General features: G+C 37.8%; 1 protein-coding gene across 1 annotated transcript; it reads left to right on the top strand.

The window, feature by feature from the left end:
- Positions 1-173: 173 nt before the first annotated feature.
- Positions 174-18,542, top strand: LOC129724775 (Y+L amino acid transporter 2). Its single transcript, XM_055679930.1, has 6 exons — positions 174-488; positions 15,750-16,403; positions 16,465-16,812; positions 16,876-17,044; positions 17,108-17,308; positions 17,369-18,542. The coding sequence occupies exons 2-6, from the start codon at positions 15,976-15,978 to the stop codon at positions 17,762-17,764; spliced, it is 1,542 nt and encodes a 513-aa protein (XP_055535905.1). The 5' UTR covers positions 174-488; positions 15,750-15,975; the 3' UTR covers positions 17,765-18,542.
- Positions 18,543-23,230: the final 4,688 nt, after the last annotated feature.

Genomic DNA, 23,230 nt, shown 5'->3' with positions numbered 1-23,230 from the left:
ATCTTTCAGCACAAACGATACCGTTGCTAGCTGTCATGTCAGTTTGTCAGAGCGTCGATGGAATGAATGAATTGTGGCCCGGCGGTCATGAATGAAAAGCGGACGTCATGCTTGTGTTTGTGTCGACGCGCGATTGAAATGAATAATAACAATAATAGCCGAGCTGTGCCTGTGCGATGCCGAAAAGGCTTCACTCGCAGTCGTACCGCGAAGCAGAATTCATTTAATTCGCGACAGCCGCGTTGTACGGAAGCGCGAGATTCAGCCGGGTACGGTACTCGTGTAGAAAAACGTGTGTAGTTTTCGCCAAAACTTCTGCCCCCCCCGCCAGCACAAGTAGAACAGTGACTGGTTGCAAGAAAAAACAAATTTTCGGACTTTAATTCCGGCTAGTGGTGTTTAATAGTGATAAAAAGAGGTTGAACTAGTGGAAAGCTGCTTCACTTTTTGATGCTTGAAAGGATCAACGAAGACGGAACAGAACAGAGGTAAGTTTTTCCCCACGGCAGGCAGCAGGCGTGTGCAAAAAGTCTAGATAACGTCGCACTTTTCCGCGGTACATAACCTCAAAAGAAAGTGCAACCGGGTAGTGAAAATCACTTTCATAAAGGGTAGAGGCAGGAATTTTGCGCTTCGTAATATTTGTTCTAGATATTGTTAAGTTACTCAAATTAAGGTAAGCGCAAAAAAATTACCAAAAGTTCTGAGTAACAGAGTCTTTGTGTTGCATCAGCAGAATCGACTCTCTACCGAGTCCTTTTTCGTCGAATCCTTTCTCATTACCTTTGTGTGTGGCACGTCGTCCTCCAGTTGTTGCTTTCCGATGAGGCAAAATTCACTGCACAACATGACGCACGATGCAGCTTTCATTATTTATTTACTGATTGATTTACTGACGCATAGAAAAAAGTATGTTTAAATCATATTTTAAATATACGTCCTATTTATTTTTGAAATCATTTCATAAATTCTAACATTACCAAAAAAGTTAAAATTTCTTTGTATTAATATGTTATGGGACTGTCCCGGCAGTTAATATACTTCTTTATGCCACTTGGACCTTTTTCAAAATATTTAAACACTTTTTGACTCAGGACTACGTTTTTGTTTCCTAAATTGAGATACATTCTGTAAAAAACCATAACCACATGAAGGATTATGATAGTCAAAATATCGTTGGATAGATAAAATCATGGACAATTTTGTGACCGGTTTGTTATCATTATTACTGCATGGCTCAGCAGTGAAAATCAATGAAAAATTTCAAGGTCGAATATCCGCGAACGATCAACCAATCCCGTGCGAGAGCTGTCCTGTCCCATTAGGTCAACTAATATTTGTTTCCATGATCAATCAATTTGAAGTTTTTTTTTTCGAAAAGTTCGTGACAATCTTCTTTTTTGGTCAATTTCCTTACCTGCAGCTGGAATGTAATAAAAACTGATGTCTTGAAAGAAAACATACTTGTACAGGTATATGGAGCGTAGGACAGTGCATTCGTTATCAGGCTGAAATTCGCATGCCAAATAGCAGCACTGCAAAGCGAGCGTAAGGCAAAACCTTTTTCCTCCTTTGTGCTTGAGAACGAGTCACAGAGATGCCAGATGTTTTTGAAAAATGTCTGCAACTGCTCGAAAAACCGGAGCATCTGCTTGAAATCTGAAAAAAATCTATCGCGATTCGAAAAAATTTTGCTCACGCAGGCAAAAGTCTGCGAAAATCTGCACACATTTTAAGAAAGTCAGCGTAAATATAAGGAGACGCAAACAAAAATCTGCAGAAACTACTAAAAATCTGCAAATATCTGCGAATCATCAAAAATCTGTGTATGGACTAAAAATCTGCGTTTCGCAGACAAATCTACATCTGGTTTCCCTGAAGAGACATATGCTACGCTCCTCAAGTCTTTTGCACATACGCTTTTGAGAAACCTACTCTTTATTCTTTATGCACTCGCCGGAGCAGCAACTAACGTGCATTGGCACGCAAAAACTCTTTTGTCTTGCCACTCAGTAAAAGAATACGCAAGTTCCTGCTTACGAGTATGAATACTCACCTAAAATTGCTCGACTAGGAAAAAATACTTGAAAAAATGTGCTCGAAAATTACAATACTGATGAAGTACTTTTACTTTGTTCAGCCGAGAATGGGGCGAAGATTCTGTAATGTTTAGCATACCGGAACGTGTAGGTTATCGAACAGCTTGTTTAAGATTTTTTTTAGGGCAGTCTAATGCAAAACCATTCGAAGCAAACTGGTGCCGAAATAGTCCGAAACCCTATTCTAAATATTTTCTGTCCCTCCATCCAATCATCGCAATGCATCTTGAAATAATTGTCTACGACTAGGCGTGCTCGTGAGTAGGAAAGTAGACGCATGTGTGTTCTAATGATTTCGGGAGCGAATGCAAGCAAGGCAGAAAGCGAAAATAAGAAATAGCTTGAATGGATAATACTCCAGTGTGTGATGTCGGTAGAACCGAAAACCTCACTTGAGGTGTTGCATGTTGGTTATGAGCGAGACTAACACCACTGCCAAATAAAACTTCGTTATACATCGTTATTACTGCCAACTTCCTACTGGAGTATATTCGACCAAAATCAAATAGGAAGATCTGTGATACTTCGGAATAATTTTACTTATTAAGACCAGGAAATAAATTTAATATGACTCAGTTGCCGCTTTATCTTCGAATCAACTTGAATCCTCTCAATCCGTAATGGAATGCTGGCTTGGTGTATTGGTTTCTAGGAGAAAACAGATACATAATTAGACTACATCAGCTCTTAGAAGCGAGTCGCTGTTGTGTTTTTCTCTCCATACAACCGAAAGGATAGCAGCGATGCGATGAGAGGGAAAGTGTGGTGGAAGGTACTGCTTCGACTGCAGTTGAGTTGAGTGAGAGTAGGAGAATATACGCTGTCGTTTACTCTCTTTTTTGAGAAAAAATATCATGATCATCAGCCAAATGAATACGAATAGATCGAGTCTGTTCGCTTGGTGCAGATTGTACGAATAACTTCATTTTTACCATCTTTTTTGTTATTTCTTGTTTTTTTACTGTTTCCGAGGTTTTTTTAAATAATTGTCATTTGATTCACTATTTTTTGACGCTTCTTTTCAACATTTTTATTTTATTTTGTTTTCAAAATTTAAAAAAGATTGTCACTTTTCATAACATTTTCTTGAAATTCTCGTAAAGTTTTCTGTTTTTTTTTTACCATTTTTGAACAATTTTTTGCAATCTAGTGTTCCCAACACTTTTCTCCCAACGTACTGTGAGGAGAATTCGACATAAACATAGTTTACTGTTCCGTAACATATTTTGTCAGATTTTTAAAGAAAATGTTTTAACGCTCTTCTCTCGCATATCCTATCCTCTTTTAACGTGAACAAGGGATGCTCAGTTTTGAATCAAATGGAAAAAAAAATTATTGCTCAAAACATCGTATACGGCGCTATCAGCGTCGCAGGAAGCGTAATTAAAGTTCTTGCAGGGTGTCGAGAACCTGGAAAATCAGGGAAGGTCAGAGAATTCATTTTTCGATCAGGGAAATCATGGAATATCAGGGGAAACCTAAAAATATTCAGGGAAAAATTTTTAACCGAGAGGCGATTCTTTTTTTGAACGACACTCTAGCAAAAACTGATTTTTTAGCATAAATGGCTAATTCGGGACCACTACGGTTCAGTTTCATATCCAATTGAATATTTTTTTCACAAGGATTTCAGAGTTGCGTTAATCTACGTTGCCCTTTTTTTGCCGAATGCTGAAAAATATCAGGGAAATTAATGTTTTGTTTCAGAGAATATCAGGGAAAATCAGGGAATTTGATCTTGAAAACTTTTTCGCCACCCTGTCTTGTGAATAGTGTTCGACATTGGATTGGGAGAATCTAATCAAAATTTAGACCGGAGTCTTCGAAGCTCGATTTTATTTCCAACCGGACCGGAACGGAGCTACCCGGGTTGTACTTCTCGATTGTTGATATGATTCTACTCACAAGCAGCACATTAATCTTATTACGGTCAGTAAAATCAGAGTGAAGTGAATACAGTCCTCTTACGGAACTCACGTAAGTGAGAAAAACATCGCAAGGTGACATCTGCCGTGAAATCTGAGTTATTATGAGTGTCATATCACTGAAGTGTTAACGGAATAACAACAGGCTTGAGAGTTGAGAGAATTCGTTATCGATATTGTTTTTTGGCACATTTTGCATGTGTAGGATAAGTACAACGATACACCGTGCCCCAGTGCTGAGTCGAGAAAATTTCCAGCTCGAAATGATCCTCGACTCGATCGTGATCTTATGGTAAATATTGGATTTATTTTTCAGTAACGAAATGAATCAGAATTCGATCCTTTCCTCAGAGCGGTCAAAGTTTAAATTTTTTACCGATGAAAAAAGTGCATGAACTTCATGACAATTTTTTTTTTTTTTTTTTTTTATATATGTCTTAGAAATGCAAAAAACGACAAAATCTGGTGTCATTTTAAAAAAACGGAAAAATCGACTTTCTGGGACTTTTTTTGCTGGGAAACATTCTCATTTTACTTGTCCTATTCTCAATTTCACTTCATGGAGGAAATTTTTGTCACTTCACTTGAGGTGGAAACGGGAATAGGTCTAAAACTGTGAAGTGAGCGTGAGAGTGAAATATATTTCACCGTGAAGTGAATTCCGTGATAAGCACCAATATTTGCAATTGACATATTTTAAAGAAAATATATATCAAATATTTTTACAAATTGTGTTCGTCTGTCATGGCGCGTAATGGTCATTCTTAACATTAAGTGTTTCGCAGAAAATAAATAGGTTTTTTTTTATTGTGTTCAACCTCTTGACTACTGGATTTTGTTGAGGAAAGACGCCACCTTGAAGAGCTATTTGTTAAAAATTTCTTAGTTTTTTCTATATCAAAAACAAAAAGAAGGAGAACTTTTCTAAAGCCTTTATATCAAAATATTTTGTAAGATACCAGGAAAATAAATTAATCAAACCCGCAAATGTGGCATGACCCTAAAAATTTTAAAACGTAACGATTTTCATTCATATATATAAATAAAACAATCGAGTGATATGCATTTTAACACAAAATAAATGAAAAAACACGTACATTTTCAACTTAAATGTAACTTTGCATTTGCTTACGACTAGAAGACACATGATTTTTTCGTAGATATTCGGATCATTTTGACTCAAGCAAAATAATTAAAAAAGCGTGTTGGTTCTAATGGATGAAATGATTAAAAACTTGTATCTTGAAAACTCCTGTTAATGTTACCTATGGACAAGTTATAGCAAATTAATTCCTAGATTTGATAGAAATATAATATTAAAACAAATAGTTTTTTTTTTCATTCTTTTTTTGTTTAAAATCATAACTATGTAGAATTGATGGCATTTAAAAACTTGTAAGATCGAGTACAAACTGTTTTTTCAATATTCTTGGCAGAATAGCTTTTTTTTACATATTTTAAAATTTTCAAGACGATTTCGTAAGTGTGTGTTGTACGCTGGTTTAAAAATGGGCTCATATTTATCGAATTCTTGACAAATAGTCATGATTTTGTTAGGAAATAAAATTGAATTGCTTTTTACGTAGTTTTTGTTGTGTTTTTTCACGCTTCTTTTGAACGCGAATTTAGGTATTTCCGCAGTTTATCATGCGGGTTTCTAGGAAAAGTCGCGTTTTACTTTGATTGTTTTAATTTTTTTTTAATTGTTTATTTAGAGTGTCAGTTGAATTTATTTTACGCACCATGAGAAAATTTCTCATACATTCCATTGGCCCCAGCTCGGAATTAAGTCCCAGAAGTTTTTCGAAAAAAAAATATATTTTGTGATAACAGATCTCAGTGTTTCACTTTTTTGCATAAAAATGCCTTTTGCATAATAAAATGATTTTGACAATTTCATGTGCATTTTAAATGGGTCATTCTGAGGCTCTTCTTCCCAAAGTCCGCTTGAGGTTAAATTTTGCATGAAGACTTTTTTCGAGAAAACAAAACTTCTACGTCCCAACAGTTCATTGGCACCCTTATATAGAAGCATTGTTAGCTCAAGAGTAGATTGACAGAGAAAAAAGCAGAAGGGAGCGAGAGAGCGCGATCTTCGCCCTGATTGTCAACGATTTGGAGAGGAAAGGGGCGAAAATTGTGCAGCAGATTACTATGAAGGTAGCTAAAAACGACGAAGGAGAAATGTTTTTCATAGTTTTGTTATACTATTTTCGCAAGGCATAAATCAGATTCGCAGGGACTTTGATGAACTGGCAGCACAGTACTAGCCGGCTGCAACGTGCTTTTTAATCGTTCCGATAATTAGTGATTTTTCAATGTTTTTGGTGTTAAAATTCGATAAAATTATGTAGGTTTTTTCTAGTTCGGGTCGCGCCGCGTGTGAAATGTGCAAAGTTCATCCAAAACAAGCTGTCTTACAAGCGAAAATTGTATTCTAAGATGTGTTTCTTTCGGCTTGCCGGAATGTTTTCTACTTTTTTTCTCGTTTCCTTGGTGACGGTTCGTGTGAGGTGCTGGTGCGAAAGCCAGAGTGAGAAACTAAAAGTGAAATATTTTGGCTAAAAAAACCGTTTTATATATTGAAGGAAATGTGTTCCACAAGTGTTTCTCGTCTTGAAAAATAGTATCCCCAGCTGAACATCTGAAAACCAAAAGCTAAGTGTTCCTTTTTTCATTCAATGTGGCTTACTCATATTCGTCTTGTCATTTCTCATCCCAATATGGAAATATTCCAACTAAACGGAATCTTATTGGATTTTTTTTGCTATATCAGTAATACCGAATTTTGCCATAAATCATCAATCATGTTGACTCGCACAAGACAGATAATTAGTACATGCAACTTAGTCGAAGTATATCAGTTGAACATTCTACATAACTTTTGAAGCATCAGCTTTACTGTGAAGAATTGAAGTATAGTGCGCGTTCTGCCATAACGTAAAGTTTTAGTAATAGGGCTGTTTCCCGCGGAATAGTAGTAGTTCAATTAGTGAAACCACAAAGTTCCAGTTCCCCCAATGTCCAGGAGAGTGAAGAGAAAAATTAACGGACCGCTCTCGACATGATAAGTATCGATACGTTTTCGAAGTTTTTATTTGTTTTGAAGTCACTTGAACCAGCCACAAAACTCATCGACCGAAAAGTTGAATTAGATACGCTCGCAGCGCCACCGCAGTTCACTGGCGGGTAAACGAATTAGCTGCCATGAAAAAGTCGAGCAGATTTGAATATAATACTAATATCGAGGAATTTTTTTCATTCCATACTCAACGAGATGGTTAGATACATAGCAGGAGGTGGGGGGAAAAAAAGTTGGTAAGATCGTTCTAAATTATATTAGAAACATTGAAGTTCATATGACCAAATAATATTAAATACGAGCCACTAATGCAAATTAGTTCGGAAGTGTGAAAACAATGTTATGAAACAATGTCTAATAGATATAACAACGTGTTCATGCGGGGCTTAGTGTTTATGAAGGCGATCTCAGAATGTACGTGTGTTACCAGGCATTCTTGAAATGGATCGTTGGATGAACACTAGAGCTGTCACCTTTCATTTCCAGGACTAAAAATATTTGCATCTTTATATTATGTAATATATTAAAAAATAGAATATATATCAGCTTCAAATAGAAATAGATGCAGATAGGTTTTTTCCATTAAAGCACTGCCGGTCAGTGGGAGATGAATTGTAAACACACACACACTATTTTTGCTAGGCATAAATCAACATGTGAAAATTGTTATTTTTCGCATATGTTTTAAAAATAAAACACCGGGAAATTGTATTAAATATCATCGGGGAAATCGAAAATTGATTTCGAGTGGCCATCCTGCTGCACGAAAATTTATGATTTGGCAGGGCATTTGTAACTGTGGTAGAAAAACGAAGGTTTTTCATACAAATAAAATAATGAGGTCGTAACTGTGCCAAAAAAGTATCTCCGAAACGAATTCTACTGTTTTTGGTCAAATTTAACGAGCTGTCATTACAGCAAACTCGTTCAAGAATGGTATATAAAGGTGTACAGTTTGTTCCGAAAGACCTTAGCCCACCTGTCCTCAGTTCCCTTCTATTGATGAATACTGGGCAATCCTTAAGATGAAACTCAAGGCAGAGAGAAAAGTTGTCACATCAACCCGGTGGAATAAGATAGCCAAATGATGATATCTCCAGTCCCTTCGATTTCTAATAGAAACTCGTTCCTAATAGTCGATATTTCCCTTACTCGATGCCTCCTTAGATCGATGGTTTTGCTTGATAACAATGTTCATTCTTTAGTTTTCATGAGTCGATGTCGTTTTCAAGTTTCAGGTTCGGAAGACGTGAGTAACTGTGTCAAACAATGAATTAAATTTTTATCCACACTGAAGATGGAGAAAACTTAAGAAACGGAAACTAAATGTGTTGACCATTGCCTAAAAAAAAAAAAAACAAGATATTGCAAGTGCTCGATTGAAGTCATGGTTGAGAACTGGATGACCAAAGTTTCACCAGGACTGATATTGAATGATTAGTAGTCGTAAGGCATTTCCTAACGCAGAAAAATTGGGTTATCCTACAAAGGTCCTCCTAGGTATAACGTTTACAATTAAATATGAAACATGTTATAGCGAAAAATATTCCAAACAAAGACTTACAGTTCTCTGTGCAATCAATAGTGATCGTACAGAGTCGAAAGCCTGGATGACATCTATTACGATCAATTGTACGACACATCCCCAAAACAGTTGAGGCAAAACTCAAGTTCATCAGGCTAGTCCGTAAGAATCAACAAACTTCTATAGATATTATCAGATAAAAGAAAGACTCCAGACGCATACACCGACATGAAAATTGCATAGAGGCACTTTTGAAACTTTTTGAGATCCTGGAATCAGTTTTCCATTACACAGAGAATGTTCCTGTTGAACCGTTTGACCATTTCTAAAAAGTTGAGAAGTTCCTTTCTAGTAAACACATTTCCAATCAATATTTTTGATGTTTCAATAGGTCGACTCATAAACTCATAAGTTAACAGAACAACATTCGAAAACCAGTATTTCTGTTTACCTGTCTACGATCGAAACAATAATATTTAATTTGAAGCTTCGTCTGATCAAACGAAAGGCAATTTAAAATAAATTGCTGAAACAAAAAAAAACATCAGCATTCAAGCGGTATAATACGAGTCTAACGAGAAACTATACTCGGAATCATTTTGTCCATCTTGATATCTACGCTAGAAAAATGATCCGACCTTGAAACGTTTCCTCAATTTGCACTACATAATAAGTAAATGATAATTATGATATCATAAAAAATCTACATTTCAGCCATCCAACGACACTTTGTTTATTATTCATACTTCTTGTAAGAAAGCTATTAGCATTTCACATCCGACTCTCAACATTACATGCTCATTCTCATTTTTACAAAGAAAGACGTAGTGCTAGATGAAAAAACACAGCCGAGGTACTGGAAATTTCACCATCTGTTAATTTGACAATTGTAAACCATTAACAAGCACAAGTGGATCAATTTTCGTCCTGTTTTTCTCCTGCAAGAACAAAGCTAGAGTTTTTACAACTCAAACTAGATTCAATCAATGTCTATTTTTGATACTTCCCAAGCCTAAAGAGGAGGAGGAGAAACTAATCGAAGGAGGCCTTCATTTCACTGGCTTTCCTTGGCGTGTCAACACTTTGCGGCTCTAGGCGAAGAAAAAGAAGGCGAGCACATTCTATTAATATTCAACAGCTGCCTGTTTTTGGGTAAAAGTAACCGGTCCAAACCAGCCTACTCGCGTGCATGGTAAACACTCTAGAGCGAGCGGATTTACTGAATTTTACGCCTCTTTAGCGGACAATTGAAAGCCAAGGTTCATGCATCGAATGACATGTTTGTGGCCATAAAAGGTTAGTCAACAGAATGTTGAACACTTTGTGCAAGATAGGTTAAAACATAGCTTCGTTCAGATCTGCAACTGCTCTCAGGGCTCAGCAACAATGTGTTGACTAGTTATAACCTGTTTTGGGTGCTTTATGGAGGAATTTATTAAGCTGATCGCAACTAATTACCATCGCTGTATTCAATCATATCCAATCTTAGAATGCTACGACGGCATTTACTTTCACACGAAGTTGTGTACTGAAATCCAAATCTAAATAGCTCTGCCAATACTAATTTGCACAGGAATTGTCTTGTTGTTTTGGTTTAACGTTAGACGATGCATTTGAGATCAGGAACACTTGTTCACTTTAAACTTCAACCACAATTGTCCGATTGGAAAATAATAATGTTCTTGTAACTTACCTTTATCAAGTTTGGAGTGGTTGGCAGACTTCCCTGTAAGAAGGAAGAAAGTATGGAAGGTGTTAAAAGCTGTCAAAAATTATTTAATGTCTATCTCACAAATAGTGGCACACGACCGGCTAAACTTAATCAGGAAATGTCACCGGGTCAAACTTTCAACCTGGACGAGCTTATCAGTAGTCAGCACGTGAAATAACCGGCATGCATTAGCCAAGCTTGATAGCGGAGCATTAAAAGTAAAAAAGTACGCAAAAAATCCCAAATAAAACACCCGGCAACAGAACCCCAGCATTCAAATCGGTGAATTATTCAAAGATTGCTGCCTCAAACTGATAAAGCGGAGGAGAGTTCTTGCTGCCCATCAACAGTGTCGGTGTTTCTTTTTGTTTTCATCAATTTTCGTTACTTAGCAATTAGACAGGAACGTTACTGCTGCTGCTATGCGTTGCTTTGCTAGAAGCGTCGCTTCAATTAAGATCAGTTGACATTAGAGTTCAAACTCACTCCCAGTGTCTAGTCGCGATCCAAGTATGATGACAGTTCTACAAGGTATGCTATTCACGTCGATGCATTAGTATTAGTGATCGTTATGAACTTTTCCCAATTTTGTATGAAATTTGGAATGATTTTGCATTTTGAACTAAACTTATAAAACATACTTTCCTGAAAAGTTATAGAAATGGTGTTGAAACATGTTTTATTTGTGGGGAATACATAAACATGCTGCGGTTTAGGTTAAATATGCTATTTTTCATCAATTTGCCGGTAACCTTTTTGCACTTTTCGTTTTTTTATTGTAGTCTAATAGCGCTTCTGAATAGAGTCGCTTATGTTTCATACAGTAACAAAAGTCATGAGCTATGACAATGACTAAGATTACTATTAGATTACTACTATACTATTGCTCCAACTATTAGAAATATTGCATTTTTATATATTTTATTTCGACTTATTGTCGCAATTTTTCACACTAAATCTAAATTAATATCCATTTCTAGTGTGTTTCAACTGGAGATTCACTCTCCAATTAAAAAAATCACATATAAAACAACATAAAACGAGAAATTTCCGAAAATGTTCCGAATTCCATACAAAAAACGAAAATTTTCATAACGAGATTTGTTTGTGTGCGTGGATAGATAAAAATGTGGCATACCTTGTAGAACTGTCATCATACTTAGAGTCGCGATCGCTTATTAGGACACTTATAAAAAAAAACCGACTGTCGGATAGGATTCAACCTAGCGACCAAAGCCAATCCCGCATGCTTTGGTCGGAATGCATATGTCGAGAAACATCGCACAAAGCGGAACCTGAGTCCCCTCACTAGTGGAAATAAAATTTTGCGAAAAGTGTACAAACAAACAATGGTAGATTCTATCAAAATGATTACCTACTTCAGTACAAAAGTACAGGGTTAATACCATCACTCTAGCTGCAGAGCTATGATCATTTGCGTTTTCTTTGTTCGTTTCCACTCGGGCACAATATACAGGCGTCTTTTTGCGTCAACGGTTGTTTACCAACGAACATTTGGTCTTCCACACTGTCTTAACAATATTTCCGAAAATGCTTAAAACAGGAATATTTTAGAGCAAAAACTCATCGCTTCGCAGTCTGTGTTATATGTTTGCTCTGCTGGTTAGTCCTCCCTGATAAGTGTGCTACAATCTGGCGTTCCTACGCAAATTTGTTCATTATTGGATTTGTCATTCTTTGTAGAGTGATAGCTAGATATGCCAATAGCGGCACCCATTCCTATTAGCAGATTGATGTTAATCGGGTTTTTTTTCTGCCTGTGGCCAAAACTAATTTCACAACTGTCCAGAAAATTTCTACCATGTGAATCATACTTTCCAAATTGAGACCAGTTGTTCAAACATGCACAGAACAGAGTAAACTTTCTAAGTAATACAAAAGAAAAATTGGGACCTTCACCCTTTTTTCCCTCCTCTTCTTTGCTCTGCAATTATGAGAGGAAACCACCGACAAGCTGCTAATTTATTATCTCTGCAAATTACTGCATGCATGTGTCATGTGAGGGTGCTAAGCTGTCACAGCACGACGCAGGTATACCCAGCCTAGGATCTAGTAGCCACAGGCAAAAATAAGAGAGAAAAAAAAACGGTAAAATAAATAAACAAACCTTGTAGGCTGTTGATTGCATTCCCCAGCTGCAGCCTCGTGCACAGTGTGGTGATGCAGTGTACCGTGCAATTTCTCGCCCCTGCACGCAAGAAAACGCCCGCCGCTGCGCCGCGCGTGGGATTACGTGGATTGGAAATGTGACTATCATCAATATCCTATTCGAATGGCGAAGTAGTATAAGGGCATCATCCCGCTGTATCGTACTATCAAACTGGACTGAACCGTAAATATGTAGTATTTCTTCGACCCTAGCGTCATTGTAATTCAATGAAAAAAGGAACGCGAAAGGTATAGATTTTTTTCCAGCATTTATTTGTGCTGTCAGGTGCACAATCATGCGCTATGATTGCTTATTGCCCTGCAGAGCCTTGGCGCAAATCAACAATCACGCTTAATCAAGGCCGCGGGTCGCGCGCAGCATCATTGCAGTGCACACCAAAAGTGAGTAACGCTCAGTTCTGCTGTGTGTCATTCCAATATTAAAAAAAAAATTAAGTCCGCGTGAGTTTCAATTGATAACACTGTTGACGAATGTTTCATGGGATATTAATTTATTCATTACTGAACCGATTCGGCATGTATCGAAAATGTCAAAAAGATAAAAACTACCGAGTATGTGAATAAAATCACCAACTGTTAAAAATTGTCGAATATGTCAAGTACACCGTAATCAATAAATCCGGATACAATTTCGAAATTCTGTAATGATATGTAAATATCACGGATTAAATTTCTGATTTCTTCTATAAAAAGTACTTTTCATAGTGAACATCTAAAGCAGATCATTCTGTGCCGAACACGCATCAGTATCGGACGTTTGATCGATGATCGCTCCGATAGAATATAAAACAAAAAGACGTGTGAACAAGTGTTGGCATTGTTTGCCTGGTCGAGTGAAATAAATCCGGGTTCAAGGTCGCGCCTTTGTGCAACTGTTCCGCATCGTGACTACCAGCTGGTGCGTAAGCCGATTTGGCTGCTGGTTGAATTGTGCTACAGCAGTGGACGAGACACAAAAGAGGAAAAAGAAGAAGCCATCAGTTGACAGTGAGTTGTATCGCTGTGTGGAATGATCTCACACCTGGCTCGCTGCTGGTGGCTGTTTGGTGCTGCTGTATTGGTGCTGCTTATATATATATATATATCTATAATCGCATCACTTAGTGATCCTTATCCAACTTACCCTTCCCTACTAACAAAAACCTCCTTTCTGTGGCCTTTGTGGAGATGCAGAGGTTAACACGGTCTCGAAATAGCAAGGGGCACCTTTTCCCACCTGATTGTAATGTGGCCGGCGTCGTTATTGACTCTTCAAAGTCACTAAAACTTGTACATTGAGAATGAGGTCGATCACTCCCAGGTCCATTCAGTTTATTCACTGTGCAATTTCACTGATTCGGATAAATCACGGAGTGCAACCACTGATATGTGCAGTCAGTCAAGCTAAGCTAAGCATAACCACACTCGTGAAATTCAGTTTCGTTCTGACAAGGCTGATGTAGATTGCGAGAATTGCGTGAGTGTCCATAAATTCCTCTCCGAATCGTCGGACCCCTGTAGTTCTCAGCGTTCAAACGAGGGCCTTTTTTTATTAGGGGGTAATATGAGAGATTTTCTAAAAAAGTGAGAAATGACCGGATGATAACGAAAAGTTGAAAATAAAAAGATCTACCAACTTATTCAGCGATTTCCTGTCCGTTGTATGAAAATTGGTTTCCATACATCATCACCTCCGCAATTCCATTGTTTCTAGGTATGCTATTTACAAATTTACAGAACGAGTGGGGTTTTTCTTCACTCCATTCTGTATACCATCGATGAAAATTTCATAGGTTTCTCTGTGCAACACTTTGAAGATCTGAAGTAGTTCTTTGTAGGGTACAACATTCTCTGCTGTTCGATTCCGATGCATTTTTTTGAAAGCTCTCCGTTCGTCTTTGAGAACTTGGATTATTATCGGTGAAAACCCTTCCGGGTACGGATTCTCCCGAATCGAGCGTTCCTTAGTCAAGAGGGGAAACCTTGCAAAGATAGAAAAAATTACGAAGTACAACGACAAGACGTTGAAGTCTAGGCAGTTGCTAAGAATTGCTGCACATGCAAGGCCACAATTCAAAACTTCGACAGAGTTGAGAAATTCGAACATCAATGCCGCATATTGTTGATAATTGTCTTTTTCACGTTCAAAATCGTCTTGAGAAATGAAAATGTTACTCTACCTAACGTTCGTGGGGTGAATCTCGTGCTTTAGAGACTGCGTTGAACAGAACTGAATCACCAAGATCTAAACGGACTATCTTACGTCCATATGCCGTTAGCTGAGCTTTAAAAGTTGACGAAAAATTGGTCTCCTCTCTCGTTGATGAACGTGACAGTTTCCTTGGATTTCTTGTCCTACAAACGTACGCTTTTGCATCTCACTTCTTGCGCTTTGACAATGGTTCGATTGACTCGCTCAGCTAGTCCATTTTGTTCCGGTGTATAGCCAGCCGTTGTCTGATGACGGATTCCCAAACGGCTCAAAAGGTCTTGCAGTCTTGATTTCTTCCCATTATCTGTTCGGAGAACTTTCTGTTTATGGATCGGCCATAAAATAAAAATTTTATTGAACTAACAAATACTTGGGCTACTACGACGTTTGCTTCACATCGACACCTACTGTGATTGTATTGTCGCAACATTTCATTTATATTGATTTTTTCATTGAAGTACAGATACTCAAAGCCCAAAGAGGTCCTTTATGTCTGAATAGTCAAAAATATTATCAATTACAAAATTGTTGAAAGTTTTAAAAATATCAGAAATGATGAAAGTGTCAAAAATTTTGAAAAATATGGAAACACAAACACTCGGCTCAACAAATATAGCTTCACGTTTGTCTGTGAAAATGAGTTTCACGTTTGTTAGTGGTTTTTCTAGTAATGTGTTTAACCATTACGAATATATACAGAACAAAAAAAAGTCTTCGTTTTTCACTGGCATTGCTTTGAAGATTGTTTTAAATAAACTTTTTATGAATTACGTCAAACGTACTTTACACATTGTTGAAAAATAATGGCGAGGAAAGTTACTTTGATTATATTTAACTAGTTGTCAAATAAAAGGTTTTAATAGAATATTGATGAATTCGTGTCTTTATCAACTTTTTACGTGCCCACTCTGCACGCTCCATTAACTACCTTTTTTTTCAAACAAGTACCTGCTCGTTATGTACGTATACTTTTACCATCTGTTTGATCGTTTTTCTCGACCCTTTTTTATTCTCTGTTATCTCTAGTATTGAAAAGCTTGTCGGTGAGGACCGCAGAAGCAGCAACAGGTGGAGGTACGATCGCGCGCTGAGTCACACGCTAGAGTAATCTCGATGCTCGAGGGCAACACGAAACCGGGGCTGCCATCGCGCTAGTACGAGTAGCCTAGTCATAACAGATCGCAATCAGAAGCCCATCCGGTCAGATCCAGTTACCAAACAGTTGAAATCTATCGCTAGCGCACGTTCGACAATGGTACTGAAGCAGCGAACGACGGCACTAGAACTGCACTCCCCAACCGAGGATGTTCTGGTTAGCCCGGGCATCGAAAGTCTACCCCCGATGGAGACCAACTCGACGGGAACGGGTGGTGAGGCGACGGAGCGTGTTAAGATGAAGAAAGAACTCGGACTGCTGGAAGGAGTTGCCATCATATTGGGCATCATTCTTGGTTCGGGAATTTTCATTTCACCTAAAGGTGTTCTCCAGGAGGTCGGTTCCGTGGGGACATCGCTCGTGATTTGGGTTCTGTGCGGACTGCTGTCGATGATCGGTGCTCTGTGCTATGCGGAATTGGGCACGGCGATACCGAAATCTGGTGGCGATTATGCTTACATCTATGAGGCGTACGGACCTCTACCGGCTTTTCTGTACCTGTGGGATGCGACGGTGATTTTTGTGTAAGTTTGCTTACTCACTTAGATTGAAAGTTGCATTACATTGTTCTCATGTTTGTTGCAGTCCTAGTACCAACGCCATTATGGCACTAACCTTCGCCAGCTACGTGTTCCAGCCGCTGTTCGCTGCCGGCTGCTCGGTGCCCACCATCGGACTGCAACTGTTCGCGGCGGTGACCATCTGCGCGCTGACCTACATCAACGCGTACGATGTTCGCATCACCACCAAGATGCAGAACATTTTCATGTTCACCAAAATTGGCGCCCTGGTGCTGGTCATAATCGTCGGAGTTGTATGTATGTCATTCAGCGGTGGAACGGAGAACTTTGAAAACGCCTTCGAAAACACCGAAACTGACCCGGGCAAGCTGGCCGTGGCATTCTACTCCGGTATTTTCTCCTACGCTGGATGGTAAGTTTTATCGCGTTTTGGTGGTTTAGCTTTTATTTTTGATGAAATGTTTCATGCCAACAGGAATTACCTGAACTTCATGACGGAAGAACTGCAGGAACCGTATAAAAATTTGCCAAGAGCAATCTACATCTCGCTGCCACTGGTAACCTGCATCTACGTACTGGCGAACATGGCTTATGTGGCGGTTTTAACGCCCCAGCAGATTCTCGCTTCGGACGCAATCGCTGTGGTAAGTTTTCTAAGAGTACTCAAAATTTCGTGCCAATTTTTACTCATGTTTCCCCTGTTGTAGAGCTTCGCTCAAAAAGCCATGGGCTGGGGAGCCTTCGTGATGCCTATCCTGGTGGCTATTGCCGCCTTTGGCGGTCTTTCCGTACACATTATGACCTCCTCGCGAATGTGCTTCGTAGGAGCACGAAACGGCCACATGCCGGAGATTTTGTCCCACATCAACGTGACTCGTTACACCCCGATGCCGTCGTTGGTTTTTCTGGTAAGTTTATTCATCATCCGTCAGAATCTTGTAGATTAACATTTGTATCATTATTTTTAGTGCATCCTTTCGCTGCTCTATCTCTTCATCAGTGACGTGTACGTCCTGATCACCTACAGTAGCATCGTGGAGTCGTTCTTCATCATGATGTCAGTCAGTGCGGTGCTGTACTTCCGCTACACCCGACCGGACATCAACCGGCCAATCAGGGTGCAGCTGTGGGTGCCGACGCTGTTCGTCATAATCTGCGCCTTCCTAATCGTGGTGCCCTGTTACGTAGCACCGTACGAAGTCGGCATGGGCTTAGTGCTGACATTAGCCGGCATTCCCGTGTACTACATCGGGGTGGTGTGGCAAAACAAACCTGCCGCGTTTGAGAATGCGCTTCGCGCAGTCACCCAATTCTGTCAGAAGATGCTGATGACCGCCAAGGAGGAAGCCGAAGGTGACGAGTAAGATTTGAACAAAACAAAATTACAAGACTGTACATAGAAACAGCGAAGCGCATGCCCGTATGTAAGTGGCTTTTATCCCTCCGGGGGGCTTTCAGCCCCCGGTGATCGCAGTGATATTATTTGATTTTTTTATTCTCAAAGTGAATCCTCGAACAAAAGTTTAAGAAACTGACGACCCTATTTATACACTTTTTTGTTTATTTGTTTGTTTGTTTGTTTGTTCTGAACGATACCAAAAGATCTATGTGCCAAATTATTACTCGATCATTTTTATTTCCCCAACTCAAAGCAACACCCCCCAACACGAAAAGATGCTCCACTTATCAGTACTTAAAGCAATTAATAAATATTAATACCCTCCTTCTAATTTTTTTGTCAATAGTATTTCTTCATAAGAAATATGTTTCCTTAAATATTAGCATATCAATTGTGTTTAGATTTTCCCCCATTTTTAGTGGTAGATTAGAGAACATGTACATATTAAAACTTATTTTTGTAGTTCCATACAATTTTTTGTGTGCCCGTCTTATTTTTCTCTCTTAATTCTTTGTTTACGAATCATCACAAACATTAGTCTGCTAAGTATCTGTTAGAAATATTTGCCTTCAAACTGAAACCAGTTTGCTACAAGTTTAATTAAGCACACTAGGCTCTTATTGGAAGATATTTCCATTTAGTTTATTAAAGTTCGAACTATAGAAATAGTAATACTCTCATGGCAAAAAAAAACAAGCAGTACTAAGACAAAACAGATCAATAAAAAACATTTCTAGCTGGAACTGCTACACAACTGTTCGGAGTGAGAAATGAATTGTAAAGAAATCCACTACAATCCTCAGCCCATAAGCTTGTTTTGAAGCATATTTGGCCGAAGCTCGTAGCGCTTAAATGAATCGTACGCTGTCTTCAAATCTTCAAACAGGGATCGGCACTTTATATGTCTTCTATAACTACTGAAAGCTGCTCAGACATTATTTGAATCATCCACGAACGTTTCCAGCTCAAAAATACTGTTCAACCTTTCATGATTATCAGATAAATCATTCCCGGATATTTTGAACCTAATTTTCATTCTATGCCCCGTTTAGCCGCGTTTGGAATGCTCTTCCAGACTCTGTAAAGCGTGCACCGTCAGAGGCATTTTTTGAGAGGGGCTTACTAGAGAGTATTGCAACAGATAGTAATAGCAAATAGGAATAGTTATAACAAGCTTAAACCTGTAAAAGACAAACGTTGACATTCCGGAGATAGCATTTAAGTAGGCTTGCCTTACACTATTAGACAAGGAATAAATTAAATTGAATTAACCGCGTTTGTGTGTCTTGTTCCTTCGTCTTTTCAAGTTTTATTCAGGAACTTATCTTTTCTTAACTCTGACTTTCTAGATGATGTCTTCTACCGTTCTCAGCTGAGTTTCACGTCTGTTGAGTGCAGTCTGCTTATATGTAAATCTCAAAAACGACTCCAAAAGTTGAATTATCGCAAAAAGATTACGAAACTGTCGCCAAAATGTCTACAAAAGGTCTCAAGAAGGAAATAGTTTTAAAAATGCTTCAAGAGAATTCCAGAATGTCTTCATAATGTCCCTAAAATGTGCAACAAAAATATTTAAAAAAAAAATCTGAAAATTTTCAAAAATTTACACGAAATAAATGTTTTGAAATAAGCTGGAAATGTGTTGAGCAAATTCAAAAAATTAGTCTAAGTTTAGAAACAGTCTCGAAACTGTCTAAATCACCTTATGAGAATACATTTTTCTATTACTAATTGTACAACCTAAATGTCACAAAAATGTCTTGAAATAGTTTCAAAGATAGAGGATTTCCATAAACGAACCTTTCGAAAAAGGCCTTGGAAGAGTTTCAGAAATTTATCCACAATTTGTCTGAAAATAAACAACTTATTTCACCAAACAATCCTAAACCGTGGTGTGGCTTTTGTTGTATGTGTCGTCTCCATTTCACTCGGTCCATGACTGCAGTTTACCAGATCTCAGTGTTTTGTAGATGGTCAACTTAGTGCGGCGGCGAATTCTACTCGATCGGAGCGCCTTCCGAAGACCTAAGTATGCGCGATTTCCTGCCATAATACGCCAAATGAACAAAAAACAGATCGAAAACATATCAGAAAGGTACCAATATTTTCATAAAAAATATCTCTAAGATATTAAAAAAAAAAAACCTAAATTAATCCACCTATCGGTCAGACTCAGCCTTTCTCATTCAAACTTTTTATTTGTAAAAATAGATTTACATGAATGCTTAAATCCAAAAAAGTATATTCACTCTTTGAGTTCTAAAATATTGATGTTATAATTAAAGTATAAAATATGAAACTTGACGTAATGTTAGTGCTTCAGAAATAGCGAAATATAAGAAATGACTCTTAATTTCGAACAATTTAATCACGAGCGATACCGGGAACGTTCAAATAGTACGATACCACATTCAAATCATGTTGAGGCCATATATATTGATCAAAGCAGCTATAGTGTTGAATAGTCTTTGAATTTCTTTTCTTTACAAAACTTTTGAACAGTATATCGAATTTTTATGAAGTTTGTTATTTGCAAGTTTGAGAGATGACTCGTTTGTATGACACTTGTTATGTTCAAATAAGTCGTGTAATACTTGAGATAATAGACTTTTGTTGTTTTACAAATCAAAACATAACGGTTGCTTAAGTTTAATTACAATCAAATGAAAAGGGAACGTATGGGGGAGCCAAACTTTGAAACCACGTGTTCAATCATAATTTATCAGTTAACCCTTAACTATCCCGTTCATTCGATATCAATATTGTTCAAATCTGTTGTGTAGTTTCTAAGATAATAAAGTTTAGTGATTTTCACATTTCGATACATTACAGACGAAGTTACATTCCGATTACAGCAAAATTCAATAGGGTGTTATGAAGCAGCTAGACCTTTCATTTGACACTAATTCTGTGGAAATCGAGTCAACCATCTCTGAGAAAAGTGAGTGAGCCTAGGGACGTTGCGATACCACCGATACTAATACAGAATCGATACTTCTACTTCCGATACTCGGATATTTGGTATCGATGTTTTACCAGCGATACTTCATCAATATCGATACACACCTCTCAGTATCGAAAAGACTCAAAAGAAGAACGAACGAAGCAGAAAACTTGCTGTTTCCTGCGCCATTTTGATGCATCGTATGCATGCATGCCATCTCATCGGCAATGCCAAATTAACAGAAATTTCTATAGATTAACCTACGGGAACGATCCTTTTCTACGGTCATGCAGATCCGAAGGTAAAATCTACAGAGCAAAAACAGGATCAATTATTAAGGAAAAGCGTTATCGACTTTAGACTAAGTTTCTGCAGAAGCAGGTGTTTCTAGATTCAGTAAATTTATAGACCATTTTACGAACTGACAGGTGTCACGTATTCTGCTGTTGATGATGTTCCTTTTACGTGCGTTATGTCAGTGGTTCCGAGATTTATGTCAAAATTTCATTCATAGATTGAGTTCAGAAACGTCTCGTAAAATGGTCTATATAAAATCTTGAGGAATAAATAATAAAAAAAAATTATGACTTATATTTTGAATAAACTGGTATCGCACAGCGATACATTTAGGTATCGATACGTTCGCCTCGATACTATCGGAATATCAGTACTTGCTCTCGATACAGGTATCGATCCTAAGTATCGATGTTTAATGGTATCGCAACGTCCCTAAGTGAGCCCAAGTAGTCATCAGAATATGTTTCTTTTCATAGCTGGATTTCACTTTTCTAAAAATAACAGAAAAAGTAATAATCCGTTCGCAAAAAAAAATCATTAGGGTCTTATGGGGCAACAAGATTTTCCACATGACACTGATTTCATTAAAATCGGTCCAGCCATCTCTGAGAAACATGAGTGAGATTAAACAGTCTCTAGAACACGTTTCTTTCTGTAACTTCTGAACCATATGTTCAATCTTCATAAAATTCAAAAGTTGAGGGTTTTTAGGTAGCCCGTTCATTTGAAACCAATTTTGTTCAAATAGGTTGTGTAGTTTCTGAGATATCGATGTTTCGTGATTTTTACATTTTGATACATAACCTCTAAACTAGAAATCAGATTACAATAAAATTCAATAGGGTCTTATAGGGCAACTAGACCTTTCATTTGCAATTGATTTCATTGAAATCGATTCAGCCATCTCTGAGAAAATCGAGTGAGATTGGGAGAGCGTTACACACACATGCAGAAAATGCTCAGCTCGTCGAACTGAGTCGAGTGGTATACGACATTCGGCCCTTTTGAGCACTTTTATACCTTTAGTTTTTGCAGTGATTGCTATACCTTTCTAGGAGAAAAGCAAAAAGTGAAATGATAGAAATGACTTTTTATTTCAACTTCAATCCCGAGCAAGGCCGCAAACATTGAAATAGTACAATATCAAATTTAAATGATGTTGAGGCCACATTTCTTTCTATAACTTTCAAACCACATGTTTAAACATTATGAAATTCATTGTTTAAGGGTTTGAAAGCCCATTTATTTGAATTCAACTATGTTCATAGCTTCTGAGATATAAGAGCGTTTTTCACATTCTGACGCAGTGCCAAAACTAAAAGTTTGATTACAATGAAATTCAATAGCAACCTAAGCGGCAAATAGACCCTTCATTTGACACCAAGATAGAAAGAATCGGTCAGACCATCTCTGAGAAAAGTGAGTGCGAAAGAAAGGTGCACATACACACGTACACACCCACACACAAACATATACACCTATACATGCATACATGCAGAAAATGCTCGATTCGTCGAACTGAGTCGAGTAGTATATGACATTCGGCCATTTGGATCACTTTTATACTTTTTAATTAGCCAGTGATTGTTGGGAGAAAGTCAATATGTTTACTTTCATTATGTGATTTCACATTTTTATGAACAACGGACACAGTTACAATCCGATTGCAATGAAATTCAATAGCAACCTATGGGGCAACTAGACCTTTCATTTGACACTAATTTTGTGAAAATCGGTTCAGCCATCACTGAGAAAATTGAGTGAGTTTAAACAACCTCAGGGTAACTTTTCTTTACATAACTTTTGAACCATATGTTCAATCATAACGAAATTCAAAAGTTAAGGGTTCTGGGGACAGCCCAATCTTTTGAAACCAGTTTTATTGAAATCGGTTGTGTGGTTTCTGAGATATTGATGTTTCCTAATTTTTACATTTTGATACATAACCTCCAAACTAAAAAATCCGATTACAATGAAATTCAATAGCAACCTTTGGCGCAACTAGATCTTTCATTTGCAATTAGTTTTATGAAAATCGGTCCAGCCATTTCTGAGAAAAGTGAGTGAGAAAAAAAAGTTGCACATACACACACACACACACACACACACACACACACACACACACACACATACACACATACATACATACATACATACATACAGAAAATGCTCAGTTCGTCGAAAAAAGTC

The sequence above is a fragment of the Wyeomyia smithii genome, chromosome 1 (genome assembly GCF_029784165.1).
Source record: "Wyeomyia smithii strain HCP4-BCI-WySm-NY-G18 chromosome 1, ASM2978416v1, whole genome shotgun sequence".
Classification (NCBI taxonomy): Eukaryota; Metazoa; Arthropoda; class Insecta; order Diptera; family Culicidae; genus Wyeomyia; species Wyeomyia smithii.
This window is presented reverse-complemented; position numbering and strand designations above follow the sequence as displayed.

Excerpts from the sequence above, each read along its gene's own strand:
- LOC129724775 (XM_055679930.1), top strand. The coding sequence starts at position 15,976 with ATGGTACTGAAGCAGCGAACGACGGCACTAGAACTGCACTCCCCAACC. Across the intron at positions 16,813-16,875 it reads ATTTTCTCCTACGCTGGATG|GAATTACCTGAACTTCATGA; the intron begins GTAAGTTTTATC and ends TCATGCCAACAG. Across the intron at positions 17,045-17,107 it reads CTTCGGACGCAATCGCTGTG|AGCTTCGCTCAAAAAGCCAT; the intron begins GTAAGTTTTCTA and ends CCCCTGTTGTAG.